This window comes from Camelus bactrianus, chromosome 5 (assembly GCF_048773025.1).
Source record: "Camelus bactrianus isolate YW-2024 breed Bactrian camel chromosome 5, ASM4877302v1, whole genome shotgun sequence".
Taxonomy (NCBI): Eukaryota; Metazoa; Chordata; class Mammalia; order Artiodactyla; family Camelidae; genus Camelus; species Camelus bactrianus.
The window spans coordinates 97,303,525-97,318,026 of record NC_133543.1 but is presented as its reverse complement, the minus strand read 5'-3'; the positions used below and the strand labels follow the sequence as shown (position 1 = coordinate 97,318,026).

Below are 14,502 nucleotides of genomic sequence, written 5' to 3'. Positions count from 1 at the left end.
GTTATCTGTTATATGAAATAGAACCTAAACATTTGTAATTGCTAAAAGGAGAAGTTATTTCTTGCTTGCAGGAACAATCCACAGTGTTCCAGACCATGAGTAGGAGAAGGAGTACTGGGAAGAGGATAGGGTGCTCTGCCCCATGTAGTCATTCGGAGATCAAGTGTACTAGAGACTATGCCATCTTCAACACTTGTCTTCCAAAATTACCCCGGGTGAGAGACAGAGTAAAAGCCAGAAGAGATGTATAGAGACAGGTAGGAAGAGTAAGAAGTGGAATGACAGTGAAGGGTCAGCAAAGTTGAAAGTGAGACAAAGCACAACTCCCCACTGTGGGTAAAATTTTCTGTCTCTGGAGATAGTGCTGAAGTAACAGTAACCTCTGTAGGTGAGGTGCACGTGAGAGTCATACCAGGGTACCTTCAGGCAGGCATAGTCCTACTCCTGAGTTGCTGGATCTTCCCTGGTCATCCCTCACCTTCTCGTTACGTGATTTTCTTTTGTGTTGGCTCCTTGGGCACACATTAAGTCCTCTAAGTGATTTCATTTCTCTGTGCAGAGGTTAATAGAGATGACACTCTGGAAGTCAGACAAGCCCCACAAGCCTCTAGTTTTGCACTGAGAAGTGGTCCACGTAAGGAAGATGCAAAATGTCCATCAATACAAGCTTGAAATCAGAGCTCCTGTCTCCTGATTAATTGAAAGTTTTCCTCTAAGATCAGGAACAAGATAAGGGTATTCACTCTCACCACTTCTATTCAACATAGTCCTGGAATTCCTAATCAGAGCAATCAGACAAGAAAAAGAGATAAAAAAAAAGCACTCAAATCAGAAAGGGAGAAGAAGAATTGTATCTATTTGCAAATGACATGGTCTTATATACAAAAATCCTAAAGACTCTACAAAAAAAAAAAAAAACTATTAGAACTAATAAACAAATTCAGCAAAGTGGCAAGATACAAAATCAACATACAAAAATCAGTTCCATTTCTATACAGTAACAATGAAATATCTGAAAAAGAAATAAAGAGAACAATCCCATTCACAATATCATCAAAAACAATTAAATACTTAGGAATAAATTTAACCAAAGAGGTGAAAGAGCTGTACACTGAAAACTACAAGATTTTGATGAAAGAAATTGAAGAAGACACAAACAAATGGAAAGATATCCTGAGTTCATGGATTGGGAGAAATAACATTGTTAAAATGTCCATACTACCCAAAGCCATCTATAGGTTCAGTGCAATCCTTATCAAAATTCCAATGACATTTTCCACACAAATAGAATAAAATTATAAAATTTGTATTATAAAATTTGTATGTATAAAAGATCCTGACTAGACAAAGGTATCCCCAGAAAGAACAAAGCTAGAAGCATCACACTTCCTGGTTTAAAACTATATTACAAAGCTATAGTAATCAAAACGGTGTGGTACTAAACATATAAATAGACACAGAGACTGATGGAACAGAACTGAGAGCCAGAAATAAGCCCTCCCATATGCAGTCAACTAATATTTGACAAGAGAGCCAAGAATACTTAGTGGGGAAGAGTCTCTTTAATAAATGGTGTTGAGAACACTGGATAATCTGAAGCAGAAGGATAAAATTGGACCCCTTATCTTACACCACTCACAAAAATTAACTTGAAATGGGTTAAAGACTTAAATGTCAAGACCTGAAACTGTAAAACTTTTAGAAGGAAACATAGGGGGAAAACTCAAAACTATTTAACATTGGTCTTGGCAACGAGTTTTTGGATATGACACCAAAAACACAAGCAACAAAAACAAAAATAACAAGTAGGCTATCTCATTAAAATGGCCATACTGCCCAAAGCAATCTACAGATTTAATGTGATCCCTATCAAATCACCCAGGACCCTCTTCACAGAACTAGAATAAATAATCCTAAAAGCTATATGGAATTATAAAAGACCCACAATAGTCAAAGTAATACTAAAGAAAAAGAACAAAGCTGGAGGAATAACCATCACAGACTTCAGACAATACTACAAAGCTACAGTAAACAAAACAGGGTGGTATTGGCACAAAAACAGACACATAGATCAATGGAACAGAATAGAGAGCCAGAAATAAACCCACAGACCTCCTGTCAATTAATCTTTGACAAAGGAGGCAAAAATATACAATGGAGAAAAGACAGTCTCTTCAGCAAGTGGTGCTGGGAGAACTGGACAGACCCATGCAGAACACTTCCTCACACATACACAAAAATAAACTCAAAATGGCTTAAAGACTTAAACATAAGACCCTATAAACCTCCTAGAAGAAAACATAGACAAAACATTCTCTGACATACAAATAGCCAACAGGCACATGAAAAGAAGTTCAACATCGCTAGTTATTAGAGAAATGCAAATCAAAGCCACAATGAGGTATCACCTTGCATTGGTCAAAATGGCCATCATCAAAAAGTCTACAAATAACAAATGCTGGAGAGGGCATGGAGAAAAGTTAACCCTCCTGTACTGTTGGTGAAAATGAAAATTAGTGCAGCCACTATGGAAAACAGTACAGAGTTTCCTTAAAAAAATTAAAAAATAAGCTACCCTTTTATCCAGCAATCCCGCTTCTGGGTATATATTTAGAAAAAATAAAAACTCTGATTCAAAAAGATACATGCACCCTAATGTTTATAGAAAAACTATTCACAATAGCCAATTCAAGTGCCCATCAACAGATGATTGGCTTAAGAAGATGTGGTATACAGATATAATGAGATATTACTTAGCCATAAAAGAGAATGAAATATGCCATTTGCAGCAACTTGGATGGACCTAGAGAATATTATGCTTAGTGAACTAAGTCAGACAGAAAAAGGCAAACACTAAATGATATCACTTACATGTGGAATCTAAAAAATAATGCAGATGAATCTAAATACAAAACAGAAACAGACTCACAGACATAGAAAACAAACTTATGGTTACCAAAGGTGAGAGGGAAGGGAGGAGGGATAAATTAGGAGTATGGGGTCAACAGATACAAATTACTACACATAAAACAGGCAAGCAACAAGGATTTACTGTGTAGCACAGGGAATTATACTAATATGTTGTAATAACCTATAATTGAATCTAATCTAATCTAACCTAATCACTTTGCTGGACACCTGAAACTAACACAACATTGTGAATCAACTGTACTTCAATTTTTAAAAAAGATTCAGACTGTTTATCACTTCCATAGATAGCAAAGCAAGAAGAGCGAAGGTGATAGCTCCCCATGTCCCAGTGGGTAGCACCAATGCCAAGGGGGACGTGGATGACATATGATGAAGCAAGAGTGATGGTACACATTCATGTTACCTCATGCCTCTTCAGAGCTTGGAATATGAGGAAAGTATGTCACAACAGAAGGCAGCGCGTGGGAAATAGCCTTGTAGCAGCTCCTTGCAAGCCTCCCAGGCTTTCATGTTCTGGTGGATGATACGGCTTTCTCAAGACTTAGATGAGATCAGCTGCTGGTAGATCTTGCCTATGTGGACATGCAAGTTCCACAGGATGCCATGGCAGAGCCATTCCTTAACAGAAGCAAGGACTGTCAGAGGTTTGAGTGCCCAGGTGAGGCATGCTTCCATCAGATGTACCAAGTATGATTCTGCAAATTGAAAATTGGAAATGCTACGCATCCACTATGAGCTTCCTGATGGCACTGAGGATGAGGCCACAAGCAATGCTATCCAGTATCCACTAAGGTAACCAGTGACTAAAATATATAAATCACAATAGCTTTCTATAACAGGCAAAACTCAGTAACAAAATATATTGGGAAAAGGTCACATTCACAATAACAAGAAAAAGTATTAAGTACCTGAGAGTAAAATAAGAAATGATTAAATCCTGTGGGGAGGAGAAAAGAAAACTTAAGAGCCTAATAAAAGATTCAAGTAAAGCACATAACACAATCTTTTATAAAAAGATGTATTTTCTTCTGTAAATTTCACCCTAAATTATTCAAGAAGATAATCTGACAATTTTAAATTTCATTTAGAAAAATAAATGAGCAGGAATGTCAACAAAAAACAAGTCTGAAAAAGAAGTGTGATATGCTATTTGTACAGCAGTGGGCATAATGTTCAGTGGGGTCCCAGGCATGATCTCTTGTAGCTGCTGGAGTCTCTGAAGGGGGACCTAGAAATGGGTTATGTCATAAAAAAAATAGGGTGGGGCTCAAACTGAATACTGTTTGTGCTTATTTCCTGGATGACAAAAATGTCTGTGAAGTCATTCTCAAATCTGGCCTCTAGATGAAGTCCCAGCCTGATGAATTTCTCCTTGTCCTGAAAAAGCAAAGACAAAAAACAATAATAGCTATTGCCAGTGGGCTTAGGTTGCCAATGAGCTTGACTCCCAATGTTCCGGATAACCTGGAGTTTCATTTTAGACTATCCCAAATGCTAAGCGAAAATTAATCCAGTTGAGAGTAGCTTATGTTCTTTGATTGCTGGATCATTTTTCTTCATCTTGAATACAGAGGAGCAAAAATAGTACTATACTGCATTCTAATTCTTCATGAGAAATTTATTGATTAATTTTTTAAAATCTAGTTATTTGATTTTTGAACACAGCACATATTCCTTGTAGTACTCTGATTGTGCAGAAATGTCTAAGGCAAATTCATGGTGTTTTCTTTTATCCTTTATTCCCATCCCTTAAGGTAGTCCTTGTTAACTTTATTATACACCACAGAGAAATTCAAATGTAAAGAAATTCAAGATTTTGAAATATGAGAAATGTGATTTGGTATCTTTCTTTAGAGATGAGACACACAAGTTGCGTTTAAAATGTGCTTCTAGCAGATGAGAGAACTGGTCCCACTTCTCCACGAGCACCGAGGCCATAAACATTCTGCTTGTAAGAACTCTACCATGCTCTGAATCCGAAGTGCAGTTCTAGAACCACTGGAAATAGGAAGATGCCCAGGTGTGTGTGTGGGTCCTGTCCACACATTCCTGAGGGTCCGGATGCCAGAGGGCAGGAGCACAAACTGCACAGGAACATACTCTGTATCGCGACACCCAGTCTCCCCAGAATGGTCCCTAAGTCTGGGCTGCGTGGGGACAGGAGCCCAGGCCCAGGGCAGGGACTTTTGAGGCACCCACAGAACTGTCCAGATCCAGTGGAAAAAAAAGAAAGAAAGAAAGAAAGAAAGAAAGAAAGAAAGAAAGAAAGAAAGAAAGAAAGAAAGAAAGAAAGAAAGAAAGAAAGAAAGAAAGAAAGAAAGAAAGAAAGAAAGAAAGAAAGAAAGAAAGAAAGAAAGAAAGAAAGAAAGAAAGAAAGAAAGAAAATCACTTCCATTTCCTGTGGAAGGGACTAGGTCTGCAGTTCACTGTTCTCTGTGGGCAAACCAACTATCTAGAAGGAGTAAACTCTGAGGTCCTCGGGCAACGTTTTCAGTGATACCTTCTGGCCTGTTATTATCTTCCCCACCATAGCCCAGAGGGCTTTTAAAATACTGCCAGAATTTTTACTTTGTGGGCTTGCCAGATGATGAGGGAAATTGCAACTTTTACCTGCTTACAAGAAGGTGAAAGACAAAGCAACTTAATCGAGAGAAAATAGAAGCAGGGAGAACCACTTACGCTGGAATACTGTCTGTGGTTCTGGAAGACGAGACGCATGTCCTGCACAAATCCCTCCACCTGGCGGTAGGTATATCTTCCTCAACTTTTTCTTGAGTCTGTTTAACCATGGGCTTCTTCGGCCCGAGACGCCTCTCTACTCTGTTGACAAAGTGCCAAAGGGCAGGCTATTAGAGGGTTCCAAGTCTACCTTCTGTAGACTCCCACTGTTATGGACTGAGCGCTTGTGTTCCTCAAATTCATATGGTGAAATCATCACCCCTACTGTGATGGTGTCAGGAAGTGGGACCTTTGGGAGATAATTAGGTCATGAGGGTGGAGCCCTCATGGATGAGATTAGTGCCCTTATAAGAGACTTCAGAGAACTCCCTCCCTCCCTTGTGAGGACAAAAAGAAAAGACAGCTCTCTGCAACCTGGAAGAGAGCCCTCACTAGGACCTGACCCTGCTGGCACCCTGATCTTGGACTTCCAGCCCCCAGAACTGTGAGCAATAAATTCCTGTTGTTTAAGCCACCCAGACTATGGCAGTTTGTTATAGCAGCTGAGCTTTGAAGGGCTGACTGAGCTGACTAAGACATTCACCAACAAGACAAAGATAATGGCAACTTGTACCCTCTGGACTCATATCACAAATTTGACAGATGCCAGTTTTGGGTTTTATTGCTTTTACTTATATAATGTGGTTCTGAGACAAAAAAGGGGCTTTTGGGAGAGCAATATAACTTTAAGAGGAGAAACTCACATTTCTGCAAAAGAGAGGAAATTTTAAGTGAAAAGCAGCTTGGAGAGAATGAGCCTTATGTATGCTCAGATAGATGCACAACTCCCAAACGTGCAGATTGTGAAACAGACACCAAGTTTCTGTGGTGTAGAAATGTTGGTGTCAGGTCATGTGATCAGAGCACAGCAAGGGACAGCAGTTTGCCTTGGGCACCTTTCCTCCTGCCCCCTGCAAGGTGGTGCTGCTTCTCTTGTGTAAACAGAAAGGAGGAGGCTTCAGGTTTACATTTCAACTCACCAGCTGCTCCTCAGGCAGCATCTTCCTCTTCAGGACCTCAGATTCCTGATGACATGGTTGGCTTTCTGAGTACCTTTCCTGAAGAGCCTTTATCTTGCAGAAGTTGCAACTCCATGGGTTCCTGAGAGGTTGGACATAAGGTCAGCAAAGGGAGGTTCTCTGTGAATCAACCTTTGTGTCTATAGCCACTGGAGTGCTCTGCTCAGATAGTAGTTTCCAGCTGTACCCTACTTCTCTCTGACACCCCTCAGCACTAGAGCCTCATTTGGGCTCAAATGCCAAAGACAACCCTCCCATCAATAGTAGTAGAAGGCTGACAGTCTAAGTGAGGTGTCACAGTGGGTAAAGACTCTCATTCACCTCAAAACTTAGGGTTCCCATCTGAGCCACTGTGAGTTTGGTAATGACTCCTGCCTGCTAGAATCGAGGGTTGGAAATTAGTACCTTAAGCACTGGAGTCTTGGTCCTTGAAGAGTCATCAGATAACATTAAAAATCAGGAAACCAGCTCTTTCTCTCAACTTAGCTGAATAAGCACAGGGCATAAGCCACAGGCATCCTTTCCTCTGGCACTGCCAACTCTATGTCTAGAATCTGGGCTGCAGAAACTTCTTGAAAAGGAAATCTACCAACAGAGTGCCAGATATCTTCCATTTGCTCCTAGATTCATTCTCTCCTCTCCTCTACCAGGCTCTGTACTGCAGACCTCGCGACAATTAGACGGATACAATGATCCATCCTAGAGGTATCGTTTAGCCTCTTTCCTTGGCCACCCTAGTGGTTGCTCAAGGGGCCCATTACAAAGTAGCCATGGTGCAGGGCTGGAGACTATACATGAGCTCAACGACTTGTCTTCCGCCTCTGCAGACTGTCTAACTGCAGAAATTTATGCTGAATCCATAAGTGTGCACATTCTCTGGTTGCTACATGGGAGCAAGTGAATTATACTAGACTCCTCCCATTATGGAGGGCCATGCTCTATTCTATAGGGACAGACATAATCCTGGTAGAGATCATCCTTCCTGGCTACAGCGAGTCTGCTTACACCACCACTTATAGAATGCCTTATCAATCTATGTGTTATCTCACATATCATCACCTCTGACCAAAGATATATCTTACAGCCAAGAAAATGCAGCAGTGGACTAATACCTACAGAATTCAAGGGTCTTATGTACCCTGTGATTCAGGGTCAACTAACTTGATAGACTGCTGTGATCGCCTTCTGAAAGCTCATCACAGCCCCAGCTTTGTCAGCTTTGGGGTGTTCCCATAGCAGGTGGTGTCTGCTTTAAACCAGCAACTAATGTAGGGAGTCATCACCTCATCAAAGTGTATGGGTCTGGGAACCAAGTGAGGGAGGTGGGGGGGTCACTCCTTTGTTTATTATACCTAAAAACAACTTGAAGACTTTTCTCCTCATTAATCTACTGCTGCTAGCTTTGTTAAGCAGCTCTGTCCCTGTTTCTGGATCCCCATACTTAAGGACTCTGCTTCTCAATCAAGACACATGCAACCAGAGACAATCTTGCAAGCTGAGTGTGCATGGTGGGAGAAGCTGTACCACAAGAAGGAAGGGCAAGAGGGGGCCAGGTCTCACTAACCTGCCAGCATCTTTAGGTTGGATGTGGCATTTCTCATGAAAGATCCTTGAGCAAGTATCACAGGAGAACAGCGCTCCCTTTCCATGGCACACCTCACACTCATTTGAGTTTTCTCACTAGAAAAAGAGATAATATAGACATCACTGGGATCAGTGAGACCCTGGAAGGTTGACACACTGGGACTCTAGAACACGTGGCTTTTGCTTGTACTAAGGTGACACTTGTAAATTTATCTCCTCAAACTATTAAGGAACAACACTGCATGGAGATTTCATTAATTTTTATTTTTAAAAATTAAAAATTAATTTATTTCTTATTGATGAATAGTCAATTACAATGTGTCAATCTGGTGTACAGCATAATGTCCCAGTAATACATATACATACATATATTCATTTTCATACTCTTTTCATTAAAGTTTATTACAAGATATTGAATATAGTCCCCTGTCCTATACAGAAGAAATTTGTTTTATACCTATTTTTATACATAGTGGTTAATATTTGCAAATCTCAAATTCCCAAATTTATCCCTTTCCACCCTCTTTCCCCTCAGTAACCATAAGATTGTTTACTATGTCTGAGAATCTGTTTCTGTTTTGTAGATGAGTTCATTCACGTCTTCTTTTTTCTTTTTTCAGATTCCACGTATGAATGATATCATATGGTATTTTTCTTTCTCTTTTTGGCTTAACTCATGTAGAATGACATTCTCCAGATCTGTCCATGTTGTAGCAAATAACATTCTTTTATTCTTTTTTTGGCTGAGTAGTATTCCATTGTATAAATACACCACATCTTCTTTATCCAGTCATCTGTTGATGAACATTTAGGCTGTTTCCGTGTCTTGGCTATCATATATAGTGTTGCTATGAACATTGAGGTGCATGTATCTTTTCGAATTAGAGTTCCCTCTGGATATATGCCCAAGAATGTGATTGCTGGATCATACAGAAACTTTATTTTTAGTTTTTTGAGGAATCTCCATACTGTTTTCCATAATGGCTACACCAAACTGTATTCCTACCAACAGTGTAGGAGGGTTCCCATTTCTCCATAGCCTCTCCAGAATTTATCATTTGTGGAAGGGATAGCCTGGGATTTCAAAATTTGTAGATACTGACAGGCATATTTAGAATAGATAGACAAGATTATACTCTATAGCACAGGGAAATATATACAAGATCTTGTGTTAGCTCACAGCGAAAAAAAATGTGACAATGAATATATGCATATTCATGTATAACTGAAAAATTGTGCTGTACACTGGAATTCGACACAACATTGTAAAATGACTGTAACTCAATTAAAAAAATGTTTAAAAAAATGATAGCCATTCTCACTGGTCTGAGGTGATACCTCATTGTATTTTTGATTTGCATTTCTCTGATAATCGAGCATTTTTTCATGTGCCTATTGGCCATTTGTATGTCTTTATTGGAGAATTGCTTGTTTAGGTCTTCCGCCCATTTTTGGATTGGTTTTTTTGTTGTTGTTATCAAGTTGTATGAGCTGTTTATATATTCTAGAAATTAAACCTTTGTCAGTTGTATCATTTGCAAATATTTTCTCCCATTCCATAGATTGTCATTTTGTTTTTCTTATGGTTTCCTTTGCTGTGAGAGTGGACATCCTTGTTTCGTTCCAGATTTTAGTGGGAAGGCTTTCAGCTTTTCACCATTGAGTATTATGCTGGCTGTGGGCTTGTCATAAATAGTTTTTACTGTGTTGAGATATGTTGCCTCTGTACCCACTTTGGTAAGAGTTTTTATCATAAATGAGTGGAGATTTCAGAAGACATTCTGGTCTGCAGTGATGTTCAGGAGGAAGTGGCTGTGTGTTACACCTTTAAAGTTTTCTTTATGAAGCCAGAGATTCTTACACAGGTAGGCTAACAACAACAACACAAAAGGAATAAATTAAAGATAGTCTGAGAAATTTATTATTCTGTAGGCAAAACCTGGTTCAGGAATACTGTGTCTTACCTAGTTGTCTACATTGCATCATCTATATTGACTCATTGAAGAGTGATTACTGAGAATTTAATATGAGAGAATAAACTTCTGAGATACCACTGCATCCCATTTTCTTGTCCATAAGTTCTCTGTGAGTTGAAGGACCTGAGGAGGAGTTCCTGGACAATGGATTCCGTGCCTGGAGGGCCCCTGGGCCTGTGACAGAGCCTCTGGGTTGGAAAGACCATGGGCACAGGTGACCAGATGGATGCCAGGGAGGACAGAGCTCTTTGGCTCTGGGAGCCTGAGATAGCCTGCCCCCATGATGTAGCTTAGCACATAAGATGTGGAGGTGCCATCTCTCAAAGTCCAGAGAGAATGGGAGCAGCAGCCACTGGAGTTGAAGGCCAAGGCCCTAACCTCATTTTCTGAGCCTGTGGAAGACCTATTCTTTGTCTTATATAAGGAAGATGACAGGGTTCACAAAATTGACTGATGCTGGATTTTTCATCAATCTCATTATGTGGGACCTTTAGCCAGATTTAATTTCATTTAGTGAACTTAAAAATTTGACAGTGTTTTTGTGTCTAAGTATTGTCGAGTAACAAACTCAAATTAGAACAATAGAATTTATTGACCAAAATAAGAATTGGTCAAGGAATGAGCCCACTGGTGGGCAAAGAAAATCACATTTTTCCCTCTTTTTTTGTGATAATCTCTGTGAGTAACATGTGAATCCCTGTATACTACAATTTCTTTGTATAAGGGTGATGTGCCTATGCTGGAAAAATGCCCAGAGGACGGGCACCCGGCTTCTCTCCTGGGCTACCTGAGCAGAAAGAGAACCGTATGGGGGGGAAACATTTCATCCAATGGGTAGCAGCTCTGCATCTAGATGAATATATCCTGTCTACACAATAGAATGGAAGAAGGAATTCACATCCTTGTGTGACAATCTAGGCACAAAATGATGCATAGACTTAGGGGCTGGCCCATCCAGTGATGGGTAGCTGGGACTCTGGTGGGTGGTGAGGAAGTAGGGAGGTGGCAGGGAGTGCCATTCCACCTCTTCTTTCTAGAAACACACTTAAAGCTTTATTCGATGACACTCCACTCTCTTGGATTTTTTTTTCTAACACCCTGCCTCTTTCTTTTCAGGTTCATCACTTGGAATGTTGGAATTTTGGAGGGCTCTGTCTTATGTCCCCTTCTATGTCCCTTTACTCTCCTAGATGACCACAACTACTCCCATCACCACACTTACCACACTTTGTCCCTAGGCTTTAAGACCTGTGTCTCTAGTCGTCTTTCAAGTCTCCAAGCACCCAAATTGTACTTCCCATCATCTCCAATTAGATGTCTTTCATCATGAATAAAACCCACCTTGCCTCAAACCACATTCCTCGTCTTCCTGTCTTGAATTGGCTCCTCTTTTAGTGCTCCACCATTCACTAAGCACCCCACCATTCCACCCAGGGACCTAAAAGTGAACATGGAGTCCTCCCTTTTCCCATCCCAGATATCCAATTATTACCAGTCCTGCTGATTCCAATTTTTAAATATCTAATCTCATTCTCAGTGATTCTGTGAGATCCACTGCTACAAGAATGCAGGGCCTTTACTTATAAAACAATATTATTAGCCAAAGAAAAATGGTCTGCTCTTTGGGTTCAAATCGTAACAGTCAGAATATCATTTCTGAGCCCAGTGAGCTGAGGTGAATTGCAACATACCTCAATTTGTAAATTCTTTTCATGTACAAATTCAATATAAAAAGAAGAGACACAAAAGCTGCACGTAGGAGGAAATTCTAGGCTGCAAGATGTATCTTGTCCATGTGCTCCCTTTCAATAGGAAAACCTAAGGAATGGCCTGTTAGGGACATCCTTGGGGACATCCCCTAATGGGCTTGAGTTGCCCTGGTATGGGGCCATGTAACTGTTTTTCTGTTTTGTCACAACAGATGAGACTCATGGATGCTGACCACTATTTTTAGGCTACTAGGTCAGAGTTCCTGAACCATCAGTCTTTAAGTACACTGCGAGTGGGCCTGAGGAAGAAAGAATGATGCGTGCAAATTCAATGTTTGAAGCTCCATTGTCTAGGAAGCCTGCAAACTTGGTGCATGTCTCTTTAATCTTTTTAGCAAGAAATTTGTCTTTTCATGCAACAGTGGTTCTACACCTGTTGTACAGTAGAATCACCTGGGGAGCTTTAAGAAAATTCTGATGCCTGGGACCCCATCCTCAGAGATTTTGACTCAATTAGTCTGGGTTGAGTGTGTGTTTTAAAGCAGTGTGTTTTAAATGTTCCCCAGATGGTTTTAATGTGCAGTCATTAGTTGAGACCTTTGGCTTTTTAAAGTAGTGGTCTCTGGACCAGCATAAGCAGCATTACCTGGAACTTTTTTGAAATGTGAATTCTTGGGCTCCATCCCTCACTTACTGAATCAGAAGCCCATGAGATTCTGATGGACACCATAGATTGTACAGCGTGGGTCTACAGTGACCCACACATTTTGTCATGCATTAAAACCACCAGGGGAGTTTTGGAAAATCTTGGTCCTCAGACAGCATCTTAGAACAATAACATCAGAACCTCTGAGGGTAGGTAATTGCAATATGCAGCCAAGAGTGGGAGCCCAAGGTCTAGAGGAACTTCTCCCAGTAAGGGCTGGGAGTTATAGGCAGTCATTATCACCTACAAGCTCTGTCACAAGAAAGGTTATGAAGAGGGGGAGAACATCCTATCTGGAAGAGTTGCCTTTTCATCTTCATAGAGGGCTTGGCCATGTTGGAAGAAATAACCCTCTGTGCCCACCTCAGTCATCAAAAAAGCTACGCAGACCCCAGAGATGAGAGCTATTCCACTACTCAAGGGTCCCATCTCCAGCAGAGGAACAGAAGCAGTGTGAATGTATCTAGAGCTTGCTGGGCAATGCATCTGCTAGAAAACCAGAGGGCATGGAAACCCTTATCTATCCCTCTCTGTTGGTGCCATGTATTAGTCCAGCTACACAACATTATGTAGTGAGAGGCACCTCCTGCAGTTGTGCAAAAAGTGACTGCCTGAAATGTCCTTATTGCAATGAAAGCAATCAAAGTGATATTTAGCTTAGAGAGAGGCAGTAGTTCAAGTGATAATTACCTTTTATCTTTTTATTGACGGATCTGGTAAAAATCCTTTCTGAAAGAGAAATGAGATTCATGCCATTATGGGTCCTTGTTTTTACTTTGTGAACATGGTAATTCCAGCTGCCTTCCAGATGTGTCCCATTGTCAATACAAATTCAAGGTGTCTTCATGGAAAATAACCTCCCTCTCCAAATCTGTAACATGCTGCTCTCTGTTATCCAGACTCAGCTTTCAAACCTGAACCCCCTCTCTTGCTCTCCTTATAAAGTCTTTCCAGGTTTTCCTTCACAACCTCTTCTATACCCACCGCTTCCTTTCTATTCCCACAGTACCCCTCTAGCTTTTATCTTTATACCCTGCGTACTACAGCTACTTCATTGGCACACATCTGGTGAATGACTGACCAGGTGTCAGGCCCCATCAGTGGCTTTGGGCACACAAAGATACCTATGGCTTTGGGGAGACAAGTGGGAAAAGCTGGCACATAACGGGCAAGGATGATAAAGTGTAAACTGTGGTCTCATAGAGTATTTTGGGATCTGGAGATGGGTGTGTATAGAAGGCTAAATAATGCCCCTCCTTGCAAAAATGCCTAGTTCCCACGTCCATGAATGCATTAACTTTCATGGTGAAAGGGGCTTTACAGATGTAATTAAATGAAGGAGCTTGAAATGGGGAGATGATTCTGCTTATCTGGGTGGAGCCAATGTAACCACAAGGGTTAAGAGTGGGGCAGGAGGCTCAGAGTGAGTAGTAGGACACATGATGACAGAACAAGAAGTTGGAGTGATGCAGAGACGGGGCCATGAGCCATGGGGATGAAGGCTGCTTCTAGAAGCTGGAAGAGGCAAGGGACAGATTCTCCCTGGAAGGCTCCAAAAGGAACCAGCCCTGCTGACACCACGACTTGAGTCCAGTGAAATTGATTTCAGAATTCTGGTCTCCAGAACTGTAAGATAATAGACTTATATTGTTTTAAGGCATCAAGTTTGTGGAAAATTGTTATAACAACAATAGGAAACAAATTAAGTGAATTTTAAAGAACTTCATCAAAGTGTGCTGTTTGAGCTGAGCCTTGCAGTTGAGTGAGGGTTTACCAGGCAGAAAGGCAGTGAAGGTCACTTGAGGGGTCCATGGATTAAATGGGCCTCTTCTAGTCCATCTTGCATTCTCTGATCAGAT

General features: G+C 40.8%; 1 protein-coding gene and 1 pseudogene across 4 annotated transcripts in view; both read right to left on the bottom strand.

The window, feature by feature from the left end:
• Positions 1-64: 64 nt before the first annotated feature.
• LOC123617139 (nuclear body protein SP140-like protein) lies at positions 65-10,006 on the bottom strand (annotated as a pseudogene).
• Positions 8,267-14,502, bottom strand: part of SP100 (SP100 nuclear antigen) — a 71,477-nt gene continuing 65,241 nt past the window's right edge. For 3 of the 4 annotated variants that reach the window (XM_010956034.3, XM_045517450.2, XM_045517451.2), the window contains 2 exons: positions 13,334-13,372; positions 8,498-10,122 (listed from right to left, as the gene is read on the bottom strand). In XM_010956034.3, the coding sequence (XP_010954336.2) occupies positions 13,337-13,372 (36 nt within the window). In that variant the 3' untranslated portion in view covers positions 8,498-10,122; positions 13,334-13,336. Of the gene's footprint in view, positions 8,349-8,497; positions 10,123-13,333; positions 13,373-14,502 lie in introns of those variants that run through there. The other variant, XM_045517449.2, reaches the window with a different exon arrangement.